The sequence below is a fragment of the Melopsittacus undulatus genome, chromosome Z (genome assembly GCF_012275295.1).
Source record: "Melopsittacus undulatus isolate bMelUnd1 chromosome Z, bMelUnd1.mat.Z, whole genome shotgun sequence".
Lineage (NCBI taxonomy): Eukaryota > Metazoa > Chordata > Aves > Psittaciformes > Psittaculidae > Melopsittacus > Melopsittacus undulatus.
In genome coordinates, this window is record NC_047557.1 from 5944214 (window position 1) to 5968794 (window position 24581).

The window sequence follows — 24581 nt, forward strand, 5'->3', positions numbered from 1 at the left end:
GCTTTCTGCTTCTTACCTGTAGTGTTCTTCATTCAGATCTACATGGTTTTGTCTGTACACTATAACAGGGAGAAACAGACTGGGAAAAAACACTCTGGTCCAGCCAGCTGGATATCCCCATCACAGTGCAAATGTCAGCCCAAACTACACCTTATGTCCCTAGTTACTTCCTACTCCTTTGTCCTCACCTAAGCCCACTAACTCAAACTGAATATCAAACTTCTCACATGACCAACACAGGGGAAATGCTTATTTTGGAAGGGTCAATACAACCTAGAACCTCACCCAGCAAAAAATTCTCAGATGTTATGGCTGGATTATTCTTTGCTGGATCCTGCTGAGGATGTGTAAAACGGAATTCTGGGAGGAAGGGAAATACACATAGGAGGATTTGAACATTTTTAAACAGGTTCAGTGTGTACAATGAAGGTGTAAAAGGCTGCTACAGCCTAAGTGAGAATGCAAGATCTGCTGCCAGCCACAATTTGCCCTGCAACACATTCAGAACACAGAGGCTGTTCCAACATTACAACACTGCTGACAAACACACGACTATCGTTGCTCAGAAAAAAAAGAAAGCATCTCTCCCACCTCCCCAAAAAACCCTAAAAGAAAGCTAACAAAAACTGCACACCAATGATCGTACACCAAACTGCTACTAACCTAAGACAACGAACAAAACTATTTTTCCAGTTTTAAGTTTTATATTGCTTTTTGTTTTCACTATGCAAACCCCGTTCCACCAGGAATCCTGAAGCACTGAAATACAGCACTTCAAAGATGCAGAGAAGTGTCTATACCCCAGGGAAATAAAGATGAAAGAATAGAACACAAATTGACAGAGATGACAAACAGAGTTTGCATTTTGTCTTAGCAATCAAAGGTTATGATTTCACACTTCTTCTGGCTAAGCAGAATCTGTGAACGGGTTTGTGTCAACACGCAGAAGTGTTAGAACTAAGCCATTCCACCTCCAGTTACTCTTTTTAAATAAGCAAGTAGTCTTAATCACTTTAAGTTCAAACTGCTTGAAGTAATAGTTACCATATTACTAATATTATCCTATACCATCTTTGTTGAAAACCTTAAAGATATTTATCTGGAATCATTCAAAAATATTTTCCTATTAAAATGAACAAATCTTGAAGAGACCGTAATTACAACTTCAATCCCAGACATTAAAAATAACACCATCTTGATTTACTGTTTAGTTTTATATCCAATTTACTGCTATACTCCACACTTAACAATCATCTTTGTAGCAAATCATGACATAAATTCATGCAATGGATAATCATTCACTGACACAACAGATCATTCATTGAAACAGCACAGTTTAAACAATAAAAACAACACAAGTATTTCACAAATAAGAAATATAGTATTATGGAACAGTTTTAAGCAAAATTTAGAACATGAAATATATATTACCCTTTCTGACTGTTCTCTGAAGTCATGAATATTGTTTGCTGATAATATGCTGCTGTTTTCATGTTGCTGAATTGCTTTTAACCCATTAATAATCTGTTTATAAACCAACTCTTTACTCTCTTTCTCCTTTTAGCAAGTTAGTAATTGCATGAGGCATTTTTATTTCCTGTTATTGACTGCCTACTTTTCATACCACATGTAGTTTATATACTTTTCACAGTACTAATTTTTTCCACATATTTGGAGGTTTACATTATGTGATCTTTGTATTAATGTGAAATTCTTCATTCTCCATTCAAGATGCACTAAATGAACTCAACAGGCAGTCCAAGAGTGCTCACCTGTGCTCTGTTCAAACAGAACAAAGCTGAGCTCCTTGGTTCAGAAAGTGGATGGTAAGAAACACAGTTACTGCAAAAGAATGAAGCTGATTCCAAATTTAAAGGAGAGATCTGTTGATCTGTAAATAAAAAGGGTCTAAAGAAGTTTTAGCTGTCACAGTTCTGGGTATATACAGAAACTGCTAACATACACCATTGTCACTATTGGTAGCTAAATTTTGCCCTGCAGGATCTGAACTCAACTAAGCTTATGTGTTTGCCATCTTAACACCAAAGAATTTGAACATCACTAATCTAAACTGGAGAAGGATAAAGCAGCAAGCAAGTTACGACTTAAAGGACAGTTAACTGATCATCAATATGCCCAGAAAAAGCTACTTAAGGGCAAAAACTTATCCAAAAAGCAAGATACAATTCAACATCCCACAGGAATGACAAAAAACACTATTCAGGTTATTAAATAAGCAAAACTGGAGGATTTAACTTGAACGACAATTGCATTCAAGCTCCACATTACACCGATGGTGTGAGGTTTTCATTCCTATGTTTCGTACAAATTCTTGTGCCTACATTCACGCTTCAAACAAGTTTTGGATTTTCAACTGGAATATTTTCCCTGATTCATTTAATTCTCTCCTGCTTCACAGTGGCTCTATAATCAGTTTTAGCATAAAACCAGTATTGTTACCTGCGGAGATGGAGAAAGGCTGTGTAGCACTGCTTGCGGAACTCCTGGTACTGTTCACTCTGTGTGCCTCCCATACCTTCCACCATCTCCTTGTTCAGCTTCATTGGGGGAGGCAGAGGCTTGGGGTCCCGTCCCAAAATATAACCAAAATCAATGTGAAACAGTTTGCCTGTAGAAGAATGAAAGACAAGCAGTTTATGGAGTATCAAACCTTAATGTAAAACTTGGAAAAAAGAGAAACTTTAAGTGTAATCTCTAGAAGACACTAAGCAGCTCTCAAAAGAAAAATACAATTCACTGTTTTCTGTAAGGCTCCTATTTTTTATATCTTCAGCTGCCAGTCTGACTTTATGGGTTTAAAAATTTAAAAATGATTTCAAATTCATTAAAAGTATTCATAAACGAGTTTTTTCTGCCTTTTTTAAAACATATGAAGAATATTCACAAAGACTGAATCAATGTTGAAACTGGACATCAGATATTAAATGCACAGTTAGATACTAATTCTTTGTGCCTTCCTTAGAATTTGTTAACAAATTAAAATACTAACACACACACTGTATTACTTTTACTATCCAATTTGGTTGCTGTGGCATAAAATATGTTATTTTAGTTGTATGTTAAATCTTCCAAAGGGAAAATAAGACTCACGATCCTAAGAATGAACTTTTGAGGCACTAAAGACCAAAGATTTCAAAGCTGCTTTGAAATTCTTTGATTTAAGGTTAAAATTTACCAACACTTTTAAATACATTAAGAAACATCAGTACAATTCCAAATATGAAATTGTATTTTTAATGTGGTGAAGTCTGCATTATACTTTTGCAGTATGAAAATGCAGAAGTTCCATCACTTGATCACTACCTGTTTCCCCTGCAGAGAGATGCTGTAACTAAGTAAGGCAGCCAGATCTGCTCACCATGTAACAACCAGGAAGGCCTTAGTTTAGAGGAGCCTTAAAAGTGGTCTATAAGAAAGCTGCAGAGGCACTTGTTACACGGGCACGTAGTGATAGGACAAGGGGGAATGGCTTTAAACTCACAGAGGTGATTTAGGTTAGACATTATGAAGGAATTCTTTACTTATGAAGGTGGTGAGGCACTGGCACAGGTTGCCCAGAGAAGCTGTGGCTGCCCCATCCCTGGCAGTGCTCAAGGCCAGGTTGGATGGGGCTTGGAGCAACCGCGTCTAGTGGAGTTTCCCAGACCATAGCAGAGGGTTAGAAGTGGATGAGATTTAAGGTCCCTTCCAACACAAACCATTCTGATTCTGTATTCTCAGATCAACTGACTACATTTAAAGTGTTTTTGCAGCATTAACTTGACAAAACCTTATATACATATACCTCTTGCTTCAAATGCACAATGCAACTTCTCTTCCTATCAAGAGCTTGCATGCAGCCGTGCTGTTTATAGTATCGCTCAGACCTTTACTGGGGAGTATTCACTGTGTTCCCTTTTAATAGTTCTGAACCATACGTGGGACACAATAGGTCTCAAACAACTGAAACACCTGCAACTTCAAAACACCTACTAAAATAAAATAGATAAAATAAACTGAAGATTAAATATTATATAAACATGCAAATAAAAATTTTGTCAAGAGAAATCAAAAATAGTAGAACATATAATTCTTAGGAAGTCAGTTTCTAGGAACATTCTTGACTCGTAAGTGTAAAATATTGACCATATAAAGGAAAAAAAAATTGAGAGTGTTCTGCAAACAAATTTCCAATTTGAAGTACATAATTTCAACAATGACTTGGCCATTACCAGAGCTGCATTTCAAAAAACATGGTAAGAATGCAGATACGCCAAGAAACATTTATATAAAAAACCAAAACAATGCTACATATAGGTAAAATCTGTTATGTGATTTCCTTAGGACAGCGAGAAACCATCTTCCTGAACTCTGCAGTAAGCAGTAACCAAGAATTAAACCAAGAAATACAAAAAGATGATATGTGTTTGAACTGTTAGGCAAGTTAAGCTAGCAAGGCTACCCAGTGACATTAATAAATTTAAGTTTTACATGACTAATTCATAGAGAAAAGTGAAGTGTAAATATAAGATGGAAGATCTTTTAAACAAGAAGGTAGAAAATGATTAGCACGATTGTTATCTAGACAGTCGTAGATAGCACAGAACACGCCCAGTGTCTTGCTTCAGAATTATGGAACCGAACAGCATCATGGACAGAGATCTGCTTACCAAGGGGACTTTTAACCTGCAGAATCTGTATTAATTTAAATATTTTCATAAGCCAAGGTGCACAGCACGCTTGAAAAAAAAGGGTCAGTAGCTTCGATCACTTTACTGAACAGTAATTTTTTATCTAAGCTCCTATTAGAGAAGTGTGCTTGGGATATGTCATAAGCACTTTTTAACCCAAGAAACAATTTCCATCCCAGTCAATTTTCTAAGGGAGATCACAAGGATGCTTAACAAGCAAGCAAAGTATCTGCTAGCTGATAAATGCTACAAGCATTACATTTTGCATACCTAATTGTGCTACAAAACCCCCACTCCCTTAATAGTATTTTCAAGCTGTTACAGGAGTTACTTTTAGACCTCAGTTTTGTACACTAACTTTCTGAAGTAGGCACTTTGATATATACACCCCCTACCACCATTAAGTTATGGAAAATTTTTAATTACAAAGTTTGGGGGGTTTGTTTTATTTTCATTTATTCAAGCCTGTCACCTTGAAGAGTCAAGAGACAACATTTTGAATAAAACAGTAATTCGTGTGGCAGCAATTAAATCCTTTTTTTGTTTTTTTTTTAGTTTGCTCTAGAGATAGGGAATGAGAGGTGATAATTAGTAATTTAAATAGCTACCAAAGATATATCTAAAAAATTCAAAAACATTATAATAGCTGACTATGTTCCTATAAATTAATTAAATACTTACACATTTTTAGGAATGAAGTAGAAAAGACAGTGTAAGATGAGGCCATCCAGCATTAATATTATTGTTTCCCTAGATGTACTTCAAAATTTGGCAAACTTTTAGACTGACTCAAAATCTATGTCAAAAGCTTTCATTTAAATGTTTTAATATTTTTCACATTTACATACTAAGCACAGACTCAACTAATTTTTAGTTGTGCAGCTCCTCCATGATCAATTAAACCAGTATCTAGTATTACAGAAAACAGACAGAAGGCTCCCTTTGGTGCTTGCCTGAAGCTGCTACACTAGTAAAGGCTGACCAGCCAACTTGAGGAGTATGCAAGTTTCAGAGCTTTCTACAGAGACACCGGACTTACGTTCTCCTTGAGGACTTAAATACAGTTGAAATAAGCAGAGTGAGCCTGCCTTGCACAGATTAAATTGGCTGTATATTTAATACAAGTTAAACTGCTCTAGCTTAAGGTGTTCTTGCCCATGGCAGGGGGGTGGACTAGATGAACTTTAAGGTCCCTTTTAAGCCTATACTCTGTGATTCTATGATTTATGGCAATAAAGTTATCAAGCTAACAAACTTGATTATTTGAAATCTTTTAATACTAAGATTAAAAGGTTGCAAGTACCTCAAGTGATCATCAGAAGTAAAATCTGTATCAGGGTTTAACACTGAACATCCCACTTCCACAGTATTAATGAATGCAACGATTAGACTATCACTCAGTGTGTGCTCTATTCCGAGAACAAGGCTGGAGATAGTTTCTGGCACCTATTTGACAAGGTATAGTGCAAGAAAATCCTTAGCAGTAGCAGAAATAGCACAATTAAAAATAGGAACCAGAAAGAGCAAGATTAAAAATAGGCACCTGAACACTCCAGCTCTATGTAAAGCAACTACTGTAGGCTATATGAACTTCAAAAAAAAAAAAATCACTTCGAGCTAGAAATTACTGTACTGAAGATGGAATTTTAAGGGTGCAGAAAATATATTTAATAAGAACTTTTATTCTGCACGAATTAACTCTCACTGTGAATAGCATATTGTCTCCTAACACAGCCTCCACTCTTGACATACATTTATAAAGACAGAGGCAAAAACTATCAATAACAACTATCTTCTCATCAATTTAAACATGCCTTTTTCTTCAAGAGCACAGCTCCAAAAAACACTACTCATCTGACATCTATCAGCCCCAGGTATCATAATACTTAACAAATAACCTTGCCTAGTAAACACAGTCTACCCAAGAATCAACATCTTATTTGGGCAGCTGTTGAGTGAACTGTGTAACACTACTTTTTCTAAAGGCTTTGAACTTGCATGGTTTATAAAACAATTACATTTTCTTTCTTTAATATACAGCGTCAGTGCCATAATACATACACTCCAATCTCTTAGACCATCACATTTTCACCTCAGCTTCTAATCTATCTTCTTCAGATTTATTACATCTTCATTTAAAGGGCTCTTAATTATTAGACATGCTTATAAATTAAAGACAAAACTAGACATCTAATTTTGGTTTATTACTGTTCCTGAATGACTGCTAAATCATATGGGCAATGTTTTTTTTTTAATTTGGGTCATGTTTTAAACTGAAAGTTACTTAAGATACCCGGTGAAACATATTTCATCCTCTGAACATCCTACATCCTTGTAGGGCTACGTCCTGTAAAGGACTTGGATTTCTAATATTCAGACATTGAAACATTTGGACACCTATTTAGAAATTTGAGTTCTTTTAAACAAGAGCAGACTTTAGGCATCTGAGAAAACAAAACCTAACAATTCAGGAAACATCAAGATCACAGACAAGTATGCATGAAATTCCTGTTCTGTTTCGAGGCTAGAAGGACTATATGTAGGCAACTATATACAATTTAAGATACACGGGTTTGGTCAAACATTTCTGATGTTGAAAGCAGCTCACTCCTAAAGCCTGAAACATTATATTAGCACTCTTTTCAGAAAGGAGGAAAAATATCTGCTGGAAAGACTTCAAATAGTGTGCCTCATCTTAAAAACTAGGGTCCTAATAATCACTCAGCAATCCCCATTTAAGCTATTTTACTGTAGAAAACGCAAGACACAAAGCACTTACTGACTGGAAGAGGATGAGATGTTTCCAGGAATATGCAATAATGTAGCCTGTTCACAGAATTATTTTGTTCAAAACCTAAAAGCTGCTACTGTTGTATACTCATAAGCTCTTTTTTTTAAATTTAATTTTATGAGGCTGATTCCATTTTTCTACTGAACACCTACCTGATTTTCTAATGTGCAGAATAAAGAGAACAGGCCCTTGGAGAGTGCAAGGAAATAGAATCAAACATGGACAGTTTCCCTGACTAGCAGTCAGGGCATGGGGGATTTGAAAGTCCATCTGAGTTCCTTTCAGCCTTCAGAGTGAAGCGCTCTTTGATTAAGTGAAGTATGGACTTGTAGAGACTAAAAATTGGTATCTGGTGCTTGCAATAGCCAATAAGATCTGACTGAAGCTGGAGTGGCTGATTTGTCCATCACTTTTACTGCTAATGTCTAGATGCAGAGGAGAAAGTTCCCATATAGCAGCACAGAAATTGTTCTATTTCACTAGAGGAGTCAGGAAAACTGAAAAACTGCACAGAATTCTGAAATGCTTAAATAAAATGCAGGAGGCAAAGCAAATTAGATATAATTACTAAAATAAAATAAGTCTGGTGGCAATTAGTTTTTAACAGGTAGGAAAGCTTTATAATTTTTTTCTAACATCTGTTCCTACCTGTAGGAAGAAAAAACCCCAAACAAGCAAAATACAAAATCCCCCAAACTCTTAATTCAACATGATTTCTGTAAACTGCAACTTCCACTATTGTTCTAACTTGGCTTATGTAGAAAAAGAACAATTTAATGACTATCCTACAGTTAATGACTACCCTAACTAAATTCCTATTTTAAATTTGAAGCAACAGGATAAAAATTCCTCTGATGCATATGGATGGAAGGATGGATGGATGGGTGGGTGGAGAGGTTTTTCCTGGCTTTCCTAGAAAATCTTGTTGTTGCTGTCAGAATTTATGCTTTGCTATCAAAGCATTTACTGTCATCACCTTCATCATGTATACCTTACGTCTTTTCCAAGACTACACAAAAATGGAAGTAGCATGACTTGTTAAGAATTTATTCAGGATACTGGTTTTAAGTCAGTACACAGCAACTAAAGTTCATCATAGTCATCCATATAATGGATAAGGGCCAAGCTTGTGCTGTAATTTCCGCCCCCTGACTCACACCTCAAGCTGTCCATTATCGAAGTATACTCCATGCAGGCATATTGTAAGAAAAAAAGACGTCAGATAGGCATTGTTAAATCAAATATACTGCTCAAGATACATACAAAAGAAAATGCTGTAGCAGATTAACGGCTGAAAGTTTATATCCTTTTTTTGGGAAGCATCACAGGAATTGGAGTCACAGAGAAAAATTTATGTGTTAGTTTCATTATTTTTTCATAAAAAAAGGTCTTCTTCCATCAAGACCAGTAACGTTTAAGATGAAATTCTAAAACGCCACTGCATTTCCCATACTACAGCAGTTTGCAACATTAAGTACACTGATAAACACTTTTATTGCCTGAACACTAAAGGAGAGGAAGGTTTGAATCCTAGTTTGTCCATTTTTGTCATCTCCAAACCTGATTTGGCATAGATGATTTTAACTGATAAGCACTGAAATTAAAAACACATGGTGTGATCTTGCATATGGAACTGTTCAGGCCTTTGCTGTCTTACCAGGCAACCCTTTCTAACTGAGACTGAAGAATAAATCAGATATCAATTGCTGCACTTCATAGTGAAGACAGATCACAGGCTCTACCTCTAAACACTCAATGAGAAGACAGTTCAATTCTTTAATCTATCTACATATACTGCTAAAATAAGATGTGTTTTCAAAGTTCTGAGCCCTCAGTCTTTGACCTGCCCTCAGATATTAATAGTCTATCCACATAGCAATTTGTTCTACTGCTACAGAGCAATTTCAATTGTACAGTTCAGTTTTGTACACTAATCAAGGTGCCTGTATTTAGAGAACCTATAACAGGAACTTGAATTTAGATGTAGATCCTACAGGGTACTGAAAGATTGAGCTGTCCAGTCACTAAGTTGAGAGTTAGTTGGTCAAACACACACATGCAGTGCTACTCCATAAGACCATTTGAATGTCTAGGATAGTCTATAGTATCTACGTATAGCCTGCAAATATGACAAGACCTTCGTGAAACCAACAAAGAAAGCTGAAGTCATTAAGAGATCTCAGATGGGACAGGAGACTTGTCTGTCATAGCTGAAAGACAAAGCTTTAATGATAACTGTACTCACTGTCATAAGACTTTAAAAAGCTTAGCAAACATGAAGACACCCATTTCTGGGTATTACATTAGTAACTAGATCACGGATCTACAATCAAAACCAGAGTGGAGGAAATGCAGAAGAAATTGTTTTCAAGGGAAGGCATGACAGAATTGAAACATACTAGCATAACACATGTTACATGAAAGTTATCTGAACATGCTACATCTCACAATCCAGCTTCACAACCATCCAGCTCTTCCTTCCAAGGCAAGAAAGGGCAAATTACCTGGCAACTCAGATGCTGGCATTAATATATTAATCAGTCTGTAATCCTACAAGGAGGCACTGATGTAACTTAAAGCTGGGTATTCAGCTGCAAAACAATGTCTTGTTATTTATAAGTCACAGTAATATCTGCCATTACAGATTTGGAAACAAGAAATTAAAACACACAGCAATTGATAACACACTTCATCTCCTGGAGAAGCAGACAGTTGAATAAATATTCCTTTAATGCTATATTGACTACATAATGTGACTTTCAGGTTACAAGCAAAGGCACATTTGTGAAACTAATGTAAGTATTCTTGTAAATTTTAACATTACTGATAGATGATGTTTTGACAGAAGTTTCCTCATATCTCCTTCTAAATAAACTTCTACAGCTGCCCTTGAAGAATAACAGAACAGCATTTAGAAATCTGAAAATCTAAATAACTAGTTTAAGATTACTTTAAGAAGTCGCCCTGTTTTTAGAACTACAGGCATAAAACAGTCATAAAAACAGCAGAAATTATTTCACCCAAATAACAGACATACTAATTCTATAATCCAAAAGATATATTTCCAACATTATGTGGGAATGATTTTTTTAATGAAATTCAGTACTGATTACTTAACATTTAAATATACCATATCAATTACAAAACACACACATCTGTATGTTATGAGGCATTCATTCCATTGGAAGGAGTCTAACACAGGTGTGGCTACATCCACCAAATTAAAAGGTAGAGCCAAAAATATATCGTTATTGATATTCAATAATGTGAAAGCACAGCTGGTATTCAGCATTCTTTAGCCTGTCAGAAAGATTCAATTTGATAAATGGCTTCAGACAGGATGCATATGTGATCATATGTTTTTGAAGAAACTTAAAGCTTCCATTCTTCAAGAGAAGAATGAAGTCAGCTTTTTCTGACTTAAGTCTAAGGGATTGTCAATAACAAGAAATAAGCAAGAGGCTTTGTAGCAAGCCTTTGCTGTATTTGGAACAAAACACTTTCTTTAGGTAGATCAGAAAATCTCTCAGCATGTGACAAGAGCACAGGAAACAGAAAAACAACTTCAGACTCAGGACGTACCGTGAGTGTGCACTGCCCTCTGCTGTACTGATTAAATTCTTCTGCTAAGCCAAACAGCCATTGTGCTGATACTTTTTTAACATAGGTAAGATGCACTTTTTCCCCAATCAAAACGTTAAAATACTACTACTGAGTGTGCAAGCAGTGCCTGCTATGGGAAGATTTATGCCCATCACCTTAGACATATGACAGAGATCTCTCAATATAGATTTTAAAATGCCCATTGGTGCATTTCCAAGCAGACAAGGAAAAAAACCCACTTGGCTTCAGCTGTTCTCTCATGCTTAGAGCAAAACCTTTTAGTTTGAAAAAGGTTAATTTTCTACTCTATCATACTCTGTATGCTGATGCAAAGTAACGTATGCTTCAGCCTTATCTGTAAACTAACAAGCCTTACACTTGGATATGTCTCTTTTCCCCAAATAACATTTTTTATTTACATGTTTTTCATTCAGCAAACATTTCACTTTATTATAAACCCTTAACCACAACTTGTAACTCTCTGCCACTATGTAATGAATGCATTCAAGGCATTAGAGCTCCTATGGGAAGCTGCAGTTCAAAAGCAAGCAAGCAAGCAAAAGAAAAACCCGAACCAACCAACCAAACACAAAAAAACAACTCCAAAAACTTTTCCCCTATACAAGAAATTGTGGGGTTTTTTGGTTTTGTTTTTTTGTTAAATCTTCATTGAAAATTAGTTTTTATGTAGCTGCATGAGTTCCTTCACAAAAGCACTTGAATTTCCCTCCACCCCAAGGCACTGATTGTAACAATTGAAGTAGCTTTTCAAGTCCTTCATTTCCTCTACTAAAGAAATCTTCTATTTATTTGGAATCACTAGAATTATTCATTCTACCTAGCATGTTATTAATCCATACAGATGGCAATGAAAGATAACATTTAAAAAGCTAAAACAATTTAGGGAGAATCAAAATGCCTATCTGCTATTTTGAATTTTCAAGATACAGGGTTTTGCTGCAAATTAAACAATATAATTGATTCAACAGTAAATTCTAGAAATTTTTCTCCTCCAGCTGTGAATTTGCAATGAGCAGGATACTAAAGAATCTTTTTCCTTCTTTGTTTTTAGAGAAGGCTTCAAAAGATATATAATATCAATTTAAGCTGAATTGACCAATCAGCTCAGTTAGGTTTATGATGAAACACATGGGATTTTTTTTGTTGTACAATGGTTTGGTTTCATCAGGATTCATAGGGCATAGAAAATGCTGCAGTGAATCCTGCTCTGACAGGTCTCATGTGGCATTCATACTTCTGGGACATATCATGTAAGTTTCTCAGAAAAACATACAGACCTGGAAGGCTCACATAACCACCAAAAGAAAGTCAAATTCGAGCCAAGAATTTGCATGGACATCTCAGTTAAGTCATCAAGATTACACCTGATTCCTAATTCCCAATACCTATATTCTTAATACCTGGTATCTACAATGTGGTTGCCCCATCCCTGGCAGTGTTCGAGGCAAGGCTGGATGAGGCTTGAAGCAACCTGGTCTAGTGGAAGGTGCCCCTGTCTGTGGCAGGGGGTTGGAAGTACATGAGCTTTTGGCCATCTTTAATTAGGTAACAGTGAAATGTTTCTTGGTCTCAGGCAAAGGCAGTCCAATTTTTACTTGCTCTACAGCCATATTACTTTCAAAAAAAGGCAGCACCACTCACTCTTGTGTTTAACAAAAAACATCTTACAGGTCCAGCTTTCAGTGTAAAAAATGTGACAGTAGAACACAGGACTGTAAAATAAGTCAACTGTAAAGAATACAAAACCCCCAGTGATTATAAATATGTCTCTGTTCTGTGTTAAAGTGAAGTTAGGTTTCCACTACCTACAGATGTATAAATGGCTCTTAAACTGACATCAAAACTATGTATCAGATACACATTGTATCATATCTTGCCTATTAATGTGTTTGGAGAGCAATTTATTGCTTGCTTTATTGTTCTTCAACTGCCACTTCACGCTACTAGTAGTTTAAACCTAAACTTTGATTCATTTGATTCACCTTAGATGAGACATGACCACTTTACATTTAGGATAAATTCTAATCTACAATACTCAGTGGGTTATACCCAAGAAAAATGGAGCGAAACAGTAACAACACTAGAAATTAAACAACTGCTGTTATAACATTATACTGCTAAAAGAATTACCTGTTTTTGTTAGCAAAAGATTATCCAGATGTCTATCTCCAACTCCAAGGATGTAAGTAATTACACAATAACCAGCTGTAACAAGTAAATTGTAAACATCAATATAAGTACCTTTCAAGGATAGCAACAAGTTCCACACAATTAGCAACAACATATGACATTATCTTAGTTCTTGTTCACTAGTGATATATTTATCATAGAGAGTGGGCACAGGGGTGGTGCTGGTGAAGAATGATTATCAGCACCATAAACACATTTGAAGTAATAAATTAAAACTCTAAGTTTATTCAGTACTGCCTAGATTTTGATTTCTTTCTACACAATTATTTGCCTAACACTAAAATCCTGAATTCATTCAATATTGGGATTAAGAAACCTCAAATGAAGACCAAGTATTTTGAGCAAAATTAACGTACACTTTTTGAATTGAAGATATTTTAAGGCCGCTGTAAATAAGCATTTGACATTGATATGAATCTGAATGCATACATATCAATATTGTTTACAAGCTAAGCAGTAAGCCAGTGGTATTTTAACACTGCCATCAGCTTACTGAACAAGGACTACACTACCACTTCTTGTAATCCAAATAGAACAGGAATTTGATTGTCACCTACAAAACCCTGACATTTTAAAAGCAAATTAAATTTTTATGCCCCAAATACAGATGATTCATTGTTATATAATTTTTTTTTTATCTAGCTGAATTTTAAAGGCCCCAACTCAAGATCCAGAGGGGGCAGAAGAAAGATTATTGCAAGAAAACAAAGAGTATTTAATTTCTTATTTCTTTTAAGGAGAACAAAGAAGGCTGAGGAGAGGAATTGTACATGACATGCTGGCCTCAAAACTATCCTGTTCACAGGGATTCTGACAGCAAGTACATGTACAGTCCCTTACCTGAGTCAGCTAAACTAGAATGTCTTACTACCTGTCCTTTATACATCAGATAAGAAGTTACCAACTCTCAGACTATAACTTACCGCAGCTCTTCACATATGTGTCCATCACCTCTGCACTTATTCCATGAGGACCAGTATCACTAGGTGCATGTTTTCTGAAGAAGTTCTGGAGGGGAAGTTATCAACAAATTTAGTTATTCTACACGATTTGGAATAGGATCATTAAACAGGTTGGGGAAAAAACATCGCTAAATCAAGACCACAAGTGTCCCTTATTAAGATCACTTAAATTACAACCACTCCCCCCAAAACTAGCAAACAAATTTAATTTTACACTGCTTTATTTATTTTCTTAATCATCACATTCTTATACTCAACAGAAACAGATCTGAAGTTCAAAAGAAAATGCAGTTTTACTTAGTAACAGCTTCAGAAAATGAACGATGCACTGTAAAGTTACTAATTAATAACTACGAGTTACTACTACAAGAAATATTTAGGCCAGGACTAACAGTCCAGATTAGTAACTACACTGGGACATACACTCTCACAGAGCTTATCATCACCGTTATGTCGTGTTCCTCTAGACAATCAACTTTCAGTGAGACTAAAAGGAAAATCTAAATCATCAAATGGAAACATCTCATTTGCTGTGAAATGCAGACACTGCCAAAATAGTCCTTCCTCAGTACTCAAAAGAAACCTGCCAGTACTGGATTACTTGCTTTAAAACTTCTCAGAACATGTTTTCACATTTATATACAGTGTTCATCTTTAATAAAATAGGTGTGACAGCCAAAATGAACATTTACAAAAAAAAAAAATACACCAAACTTCCGTAACACCTAAACATGTCCATTTAGATTTTATTTACACTCAGCCTCCAGTGCCCAGCTATTTTATCATGCTTTGGCACAAGAAATATGGGCTGTATAATGTATTTTGCCATTGATCCATGAATAATCTTAGACCACATTTTTTTTTGTGTCTTGTTTATTTAGATTACTGATTCTCCACAATAATTGCTGTCTGCTAATCATAACCCTAATAACAAAAATAGTTTTGTTGTTCTTGGAACAAATGAAATCTTGCTGCTAGTCAAATTTCATTATCTATCCTGGCATAGCACTCACACCACACCTACCACACTACCACACTCACACCACGCCTACCACACTACCACACTCACTACCACACCAGTAACCTACGCCTGCAATTTATACTGTTTGATGAGAATATGACTTAAAAAAATCCCCCATCACATACCTGTATACTTTCTTCAGTAGCAAGAACTTCTGCAACTGGTACTGACTGAATAAACTGCATGAAGCCTGTGAGAGAAAGCAACCAGGAAAATAAACTTTCCAATCCACAAAACCTTCAGGCTACTCTAAAACATGTTTTATTAAAACACAACACCAATACAAACTTTCATTCAACTGCTTCTTGCAAAAATACATGTTTTGTCCCAAGTCAATTTTCTGCCTTCAGTCATTTTTTAAACAGCTTTTGTTGGTTTGTTTTTCAAAGATTTTTTTAAACACTAAACTGCTTGCAAAATGTCTGCTGTTTCAAGTTTTTGCGATGATAAAGTAAATCAATAACTTTCTAAATATGTATCCATAATGTATGCAAAAGCATAGCCGTATTTGATTTTATTCTGTCATGGTTTTCTCCTCCATTTCATGCAAAGACCTACAAATAGAAGTGCTAAAAGTTATTTGTCCCAGATCACACAGCAAGCTAGCAGCAAAGTTACAGCTACTGATGGTCACATACTCCAAAATCCAGACCACGCTTCTTTTACGAAGTTACCTGTGAATTACCTATGCTGCCTGTAACCTGAGTTACCTATGTGTTGTGGTTTAAACCCAAAAACGTACTTGCTACCAGCAACTGTTCCCAGCCCGAAAGTCAAAACACAGCACTGCACCAGCTACCAAGGAGAAAAAATGACTGCTACTGCTGAACCCAGGACATTATGGAATACTCTGATAAGTCAGGGTGTTTACTTCCATGACTTACATTACCATAAGATTTTCTTACACATTTTACCTCCTTTTCAGAACACTGTACTAAGGAAAACATCTCTTATGAAAACTGTGTGTCATAATACAGCCTATGAACAGAGGGATAAGATTCCTTCCCATATGAGGAAATAGGAAATAAAAGTATCCATACCGTGCTTCGTACTAGTTGCCAGCACTTTATAAGGTGTCAGCTTCAAATCCAGATTCTCTTTTCTTAACAGCTAGAAAAAAAGCCCCAACACACAAGCAAATGATGAATGCTACGGAAAGGCAACTTCTATTTCTAAAAGAATGCAATCAGCATTGATCTCCACTGTTCTTCACTGAAATTAGTAAAAAGATTGCTTAACAGGTTTGAGGGGTTTTATTTGTGGGTTTTTTTGATTAGTTTGTTTTTTTTTAACTACACAGGATCATTGCATCTATAAAGAAAATAAAAAGCCACCCAATATATAAGAATTCTGGAATGTATTAGCAATGTAAGCTGCAGTAGCAGTTTTTAACAGTTTTGCTCTTGACAAATGAAATCAAGAACAAAGCAGCACAAGGATATGGATTAGTAATTCTCACCTTATCCATGAGTGAAATAATTTGAAGAATAAGTTGATCTTGACGTAAATCATCACCATGCTTAAAAATTACAGGATATTTGCCTCCGTCTTCTGTCTTGAAGAACAACTGAGCAGGCATTAAGGCACTCTGGAAAAAGAAACTTGTGCTACTAAGCTGGTTCACAGCAATGCTCCTACTAACATGTTGCTACAATGCAGTTCTGAAATACAAACCTTTGTTTACTGCATTATAGATCAGAAGTGAATTAAGCAAGTATCAAATGTAGTTACCAAAAGGTTTATGATAGTCTAATTTGAACAGCAACAGTGTGGTAGCAAGCAACAGAACTCTCCACGTTCTTCAGTTTGGTACAAAAGAAGCAGTTCTAAAGCTTCTAAAATCAGTTACTGTCTAGGAGGCAACAATTAGAACAAACCATTTCCAGTCAGAACAAGTGGGATCTAGGCATGTTTTTTAAAAACCACTTTAAGGCTTTCCTTCTTTTTTCAGCAAGGAGCATGTAGGACATATTCCCCCCTATGCAGCAAAAATGGACACAAGTATTCAAGTTTTATTTGTATACATGTAATTCCAGTCAGAACACTATGCAAAAGGTCACAACAAAACAAATTTAAACTGACCAGATCAAAAAGAGACACAATTATAGGATAAACTAAATCAACGAAATGCTAGAAGCAAGACATCTTAAACAATTAATTTCTTCCTTAATCTATTTAGTAAAAGCAAAAATGCCTTTCTGTATTGTTGTTTGAGAAGGCTGATTTAATTGTTTGCAATTTCTCTGCATAAAATGGGTTCAAAGGGATTACCTACATGAATGATTTCACTTATTCAAACTGACCAAGCCACTTCCCACAAAACCAAAGCAATAAATTATCTAGGATACAAGGCTCAATATTTGAGAAGTTACATTAGATTTTTACACGAAACAACTGTTTCAAAATTAAGCCACATAAAAAAAGAAAAAATGATTCTTTAAATAATCCTACAATTTTCTACATTGTGACAAGAGACATATTCAAGGCCAGGCTGGACAGGATTTTGATCATAAGTGGTATTCCCGCTTCTGTTCCCATATAAAACCCTGAACTAGGAAGCATGCCTTAAGTTGAGGGACTTCATAAATGGTATCAGTCCCATAAAAGCGCCTCTAAAGTTTGCACATTAACTAGAAAAAAAGTTTCACAGAAACCACTTCAAGAGCACATTACAGTTACATTGTGCCCTGACTATGTGAGCCCCTTAAAATCTTTCAACTGATGTTTCTAAACTTATCACTCTTAAGATTTGTTTGTGTTTCAGATATTCAGGAGTTCTCATTTACCTTGAAGAGTGTAGCTTTTTCAGGGATTATTCCTTTAATTTTCACCTGAGGTTCCAGAGGGAGTGGAATAAGTTCCATATCTGCTAAATTCATCTTTTCGTTATCTGCTAACAATGCCTGAAGCCTCTCATTCTAAAAGAATAAAAGAATGAAAACTTGGTGTTTTTTAACAAACAAACAAAATCCAAGCCAAAACAAAAATCGCCTACCAGGTATATATGAACAGTTTAAAATTCTTTTAACAAGGATGCATTATTATTATTCAATTTATCCAATTCTTTAATCTTTTGAAGAATCAAAGTTTCACTCTCAAAATCCAGTGAAATAAAAATTCCCTATGTGCAGTAATCTGAATAAGGAAGCAGATATTCCAGCTACTTTGAGTACAGTCAAACAATTTCACAAGTGCCAGATATAAAAGTCTTACAAAAACTTATTTCTAAACTGCCTGCATAAGTAGCAGGCTGATTTGGTTTACATACCACCATCAAATAAGAGTTCTTTTTCAGAAATTTGATTCAGGTCTGATCCTTTAAGTCCATGAACTCACGTTTATTGGTGATACCTTACCATCAATAAACCAAACAGCTAACAGCTTGCACAGATCTGATTTCAGGGCTTGCTTTATATTCCTGTATCTGTAGTTACCAGAAACAACATTTTCAAGTACTTTACCCTTGGTTTCCCACACAATAAAGGCCTAATTCATCTAAGTCTTTTCCCCTACTGAATGTAACAGGCATAATCGGACAGCAAGGTAGTCTTCTACTGTTAGGACCAGTTCTAGTCATCAATTGCTGCTAGCTAGATTTAAAAAAAAAAAAAAAAAACAAAAAAGAAACCAACCAACCAAAAAAAAAAACCAACGTCCCAAATAAAGCTTACCATGTTACCTTCTTGGTTTTACAGAAATATACTAGCAATTATAAAGGAATAGATGACAGAATGCTACCAATGTATTGCACAGCAGGATATTTTCTTGAAAACTGAAAATTTATCCTCCTCTTTTAGTGATTAGACCTTTATTACCTATACATACAGCATTCACAAAATTTCATCAAAAAGATGCAATGCTTATGTGTTTCATTTTTCTGCACAAATATATCCTACAGGTTTAAAGAAAGAAGGTGACAAAACTCATTACACTGAAAAAAATCCGTGTTTAAAAATATTGATGTGCGCCAGAATATAATACGTTAATAGAAATCCCTCTGGTGTTCCTGCTTCTTCCCTATATCCATCTGTCAAATTCACTTAAAGTGCACTGAAATCCTTTTCATCAAGATGCAACAGAAGACAAAGTTCTGCTAATCATATTCCTATTAACAAAAGTAGTTTTGTTTTTCATGGAACAAATGAAATCTTGCTTCTAGAAAAATTTCATTATCTGTCCTGGTATAATACTCACACCACATTAACCTCTGATACCTTCCCATGTCTCCTACAACTTGTTCACTGTTATATCATCAACAATTCCATTTTTTGTCCTATCTTCCTTTTGCCAAATTATCCACGACTTTCTCAAGAGCCTCTTATGTTTCACATCTAGAAACTTTCAGAAAACTTTATAACTTTAACTTATTTAACCCTCTACAAAATCTGTTTAAAGTTAGCTGAAATTATTAAAAGATAGATAGACATCTCTTACCAATCTTGGTGCTAAGAATTTTTAGTGAAAAGCTAACATTCCTATTGTCAAATTCTAGACAGAGATAAGTTTTGCACTCCTGTAGTTACCTTTTTCTTACGATTTCCACTTTCACGCTGCACTGCTTTCATTACATGAACTAGACGATCCACAAATGTCTGCTGGGCTGCTAACAGCGAACGCATAACTCTGACAGACTTATCACCCTAAGTGAATTAAAAGAAACAAAATTAGGCCTTTGTTCTGTCATTATTTTATATAGAAATTATTCCTTTATCCTTAGACCTTTGGGCTTTTAAGAGGTAAATGAATAATGATCAATTTCCTGTCAATTCAAAAGGGATTTTCTGTAAAGCACAATCAGAATCACTGTAGCTAGCAATCAGTTATCTGACCTACAAGGACACTTCAATTTGCATCAACAATTTCAGTGGTGAACAGTCATGCATTACAAACCTTATTCACATAGCCAAAGTAAGTTGGGAAGGATAAGCACATGGAATATCATTATTGTGGTATAAGAAAAAGATTTGAGTAATGTTCCTAAAATCAGAATTCACATGAAGTGTGAGATACACGAAAAGCAGGAAAGACTGCACATCTGCTATAAATCATAGCTTGCAATGCACCAAAGGTTCTTGGTTTTGTTTTGTTTTATATTCCCTGCTGCTCCAGCACCCTCTGCTGCCGATACACAGAACAACATTGTGAATTATAAAGGTCTCAATTTTCACTGCAAGGACAGGTGCTTACAAGAAGGAAATAGTAAATAAAATAGGTTAATTACACAATGCAGAGAATTTACTAACAGGAGCAAGTAATAAAACAGATGAAAGTTCTCAATGCATGTTAAGTTTCTTTTTTCAGTAGTTTGATTTACAAAAAAACCCACAAACTCAAAATTCAAGAAGTGGAAGCCATTTCAAAATCTCAACACCTACAATTTAAAATCCTGCCATGCTCCTAGACACCTATGCCTTTTTTAAAGAATGATTATTCCAAACTGCTGTATATTTCCTTACACAAAGCCATTACCTTCAGCAAAGCCTGACTAAATCTTCTCATCACATTTAAGTACATTTCATGCGTCTTTGGGTCCCTCTGCTGAGTGTCTTGGTCTTCACACTCCACTATTACATACCTGCAGCATAAAAGCAATCCAAGTTATGTTGTATTCTGGTGCAATTTGAGTAAAATACAGCAGTCCTGTTTCATAGGCCTGGAACTAAAAATAAAGTTGATCTTTGAATGACATCTCAACCAATAGATGAACTTATTAATTGCATAGTAACAAATTCCCACTTGGCTCAGGAGAGCTTATCAAGGTTTCTGAGATCTTTCACTTACAGTAAGGTAGCATCAGTCAAACACAAGTCAGAAGTCCAAATCATATGAACATTCTAACCAAGCAGTTGGCTGGGGGAATAGGTACTGCACTGTGCTACTACCTTGTACATAATGTGGATGCAAAACCAAGAAGAATCTCACTCTACCTGTTCCTTATTTTACTATTAGCAATGGTGGAAGTGACAGTATTGGTCCTGAAGCACCTCTGAGAGTCTACACTGCAAAATAAGATTTCTAAAATAATGATTCAGGTACAAGATTTAAATGGTACAATTTGGGACAGTTGTACTGAAAATTTAACATGTTAAGCAGTTTTTTTGAATCCTTTTGTTCTTATTTCTCCTTGCAGCACTGAAAAGCAAAAAGTAGCTATGCATGGAAGGTCTTTCTGTTGTTAAGCTCACCTCCTAGTACTACCCAGTAAAAGCGTACAATCTCACTATTAAAAAAAAGGAAGAAATTAGCAAGTCAGTCAATTTTCAAACACTGCATTTGGATTTAGAAGTGACTCTACACATTCAAACACACTTGGACTTTATGCTGGCAGCCAGAATTACCCTTTCCTTATGCACCTGTGCAGAATTTCTTTGCAACTGAATAATTACTGACAAGATTAGAGATCTGCCATTCACACCTGATCAGATTTGACTAATCTTACTTATAATTACAAAACACACTAAATAAATTAAAACAAGGAATATGCAATTCCATTAGTTTTATCTCAACAAAATCTGTAACTCAAGTTTACTTCTTCGCTAATATATTGGTGTACACCATTCCCCCACTAAAATGAGAGAATTAGATTGCAGTAATGTGTATAAAAATAAGCCATTATTTACGAAGTCTGTGCACCAAAACGTAATTCATTGCTTCCTGTTTTCCCTGAAACATTCCACTTTCATCTTCATTTGTTAAAAAGCCCTAGGCAGTTTCTCAAAGCTATCTTGAAACAAGGAGCAAGAGTAATGCTTCAAACTTGGATAGATGCCTCATATATCTGAAGAGGAGACAAAAAAATGCAGTTGAACTGACTTCTGTAGCCACTGTTAAAGTATAAGGACAGGGCAACTTTGCAATGACAAGGGACTGAGAAGGAAGTTTGATTTACAAGGGTTATTGTACTTTTTCCACTAATTATTTTAGGTGCGTGCCATGTCTGGCTAAGTTGAAACAAGCAATTGATCAGCAGCCAAGAGGATTTATGGCTACGACAGCTCAGTGGCTGTGACATTTGTATGTTGTCACTGAGAAATTGAGACGTCTGGAAAGAAAACAAAGAATAAACTGACTGCAGTTTTTGATTTGGGGGGGTGTTTGGTTTGGGCTTTATTTGTTTTTTTCTGTGTATTTTTTGTTTGCTTATTTTTTAAGTTGTAAGACAGAAACTTCAGAATTCTGGATGTCTGAACTTTCTGTAGACTGAATGTCTGAGACATTCCTGAAATGTAAGTGCACAGTTTCTATCAATGAGGTGGAGAAAAGCTAAAACTTATCTTAATGATATCTTAATGATGAATATTTGATTAGATCAAGCATTTGGTGTCTACCCACACCAACTGATCCTGCAATTATTCTTACCATTTCAACTTAATAGGACATTCTTCTGAAGCCTAATACTATCTCTGGCCACTGCAGCATTCTCAGGAACTGTAGTAAAGTTGTGCACCTAAGTTTCTTAAATGTAAGCTACTAAAAAGCTAATAAAATAATAAAACTTAAGACATTCATAAAAGGAATCACTCTCAGGATAGGCTAGGATTCTTCTAGGAATTTTATAAAAATAGTTTGGTAGGTGTACATCACATACCATACTGCATTCCCAATTCACAACTTATGTGTAGATAACACAGCACATTAAGATATAGTCATGTATATAAGCATTTTTAATTATTAGATAAATCTACAAAGGATACAAGTAAGAATCGTTTGACTTTGGTGCCTTTTACATGGCTAAACTTAAACTCTCTATGCTAAAATACATATGCATATACAAGTAAATAGTTGTATGTGTTGTGTATATATATATGTGTCTGTACATTAATATATACACATAAAAACACACTTTCAGAGTACAACTCTCTTCATCTCAGGTTTCTTCAAAAGAGGATCCCTATGTGCAAACTCAGGAAGCAGGCCGATGACTAATCTAGACACCAGCTTCAACTCTTAAACCACTGAAGTGAATCAAGATCCTTAGCTATGTAATCTTACCTGTCCACTACCTAGATTAACTACGCACAGCTAAAATTTCCCTTAAGAAAGCACACAACTGCAATGACATATTGTTTGTGCTCATAATATAATCACAAATGGAATCTAAAAAAATAATTAGCAGAAAAAATATTAGTGCTTTATGAATCTTCATAAAATACACTCTTGACTGTATACTCTAAAGTGCGTAACTTCAAAATTGTAGCCAGTATTGTCAAAACCTATAAATACAAACCAAACAGAAAAGCAGAGCAGATGATGAGCTTTATATCCTCCCCACCATCATAAATAATTTCAATGACACCTTACAAACTACAATTATTTTTTTATATAATATTGTACTTAATGCACTACAAATTACCTTACTTTGTCTAAGAGTAAAGCTTATTTGTGCATTTTAAAAAAAAGCACCCTCCTTTTACTAACTATTTTCTTCAAATGCATATTGTTTTAAATCTACTACTTCATCCTGAGAGAAACTGAGATTCTCAAGTTCTCAAGACAGGTCATGTTTTGCTGTGCATCACAGTTTTGATTTCAGTTAGACATTGATATGGTATGGCTAGTTTCTAACATACCAGTACAAGTAGTTTGCCAACGTGGAATTTTTGCATGCCCGTGATATCAAGAAAGTGCAAAGGTCTTGCTGGAAGAGATTTAAGAGAAGCAAAATTAAGTTACAAAGAAATCTAAGTACTTCAGAAAGTGACAGAGTTAAGTAAAAAAATCAAAATAAATGCAGTGAGTTCTGAGAGACCCATTCCCTTCTAAGATCTGAATTCAATCCAACCTAATATCTAAATCATTATTAGTTTTAGTATTACTCCAAATCCAGCAACAACAATATAAGTAAAAAAAGGTCTGCTACTACAGTAATATAGGTACTAACATGTTAAAGGTATACGATGTTCTCCAACAATAAACTTTTAATGTTACATTTCTCTTTATAATATATTACACTTTCCTTCTATGCAATTATCCCTTGCTGTAAGATTCAATCCTGAAATTGATTTACTACCCCATTTTGCATCCAGAAAACCCTTCAAGAGGTTCTGCATTTTAATGTGAAGAAAAAGCTCTGTAGAGGATATATAGCATTTAGCTGTTTTTCAATATTTAATATCTCAACTAACAAGAAATCTGTGTGTCATTACTGATATGCTCAATTTGAGGTTTATCTTCTATGCAGTAATCAGACCCTCCAGTTGCATTCTTATTACTCTTCTACTGTGGTATAAATTAAGTATAATCTTTGGCAAATGTAAATCAACAGTGTCTCACTTAAGTTCAATAAAGATGACACCCATGTG

At 35.3% G+C, this 24581-nt stretch overlaps 1 protein-coding gene across 2 annotated transcripts in view; it reads right to left on the minus strand.

The window, feature by feature from the left end:
- Positions 1 to 24581, minus strand: part of PIK3C3 (phosphatidylinositol 3-kinase catalytic subunit type 3) — a 72657-nt gene that overhangs the window by 23965 nt on the left and 24111 nt on the right. Inside the window, exons 13-24 of one of the 2 annotated variants that reach the window (XR_004080921.2) lie at positions 23850 to 23917; positions 20749 to 20854; positions 19803 to 19919; positions 18066 to 18197; positions 16739 to 16867; positions 16320 to 16389; positions 15405 to 15469; positions 14220 to 14304; positions 13237 to 13311; positions 9987 to 10073; positions 3806 to 3992; positions 2508 to 2629 (exon numbers count right to left, since the gene is read on the minus strand). Coding sequence is in view for 1 of the 2 variants with exons in the window: in XM_031051314.2 (XP_030907174.1) it covers positions 2461 to 2629; positions 13237 to 13311; positions 14220 to 14304; positions 15405 to 15469; positions 16320 to 16389; positions 16739 to 16867; positions 18066 to 18197; positions 19803 to 19919; positions 20749 to 20854; positions 23850 to 23917 (1016 nt within the window). In the remaining variant the exon portion in view is untranslated. Of the gene's footprint in view, positions 1 to 2460; positions 2630 to 3805; positions 3993 to 9986; positions 10074 to 13236; positions 13312 to 14219; positions 14305 to 15404; positions 15470 to 16319; positions 16390 to 16738; positions 16868 to 18065; positions 18198 to 19802; positions 19920 to 20748; positions 20855 to 23849; positions 23918 to 24581 lie in introns of those variants that run through there. The other variant, XM_031051314.2, reaches the window with a different exon arrangement.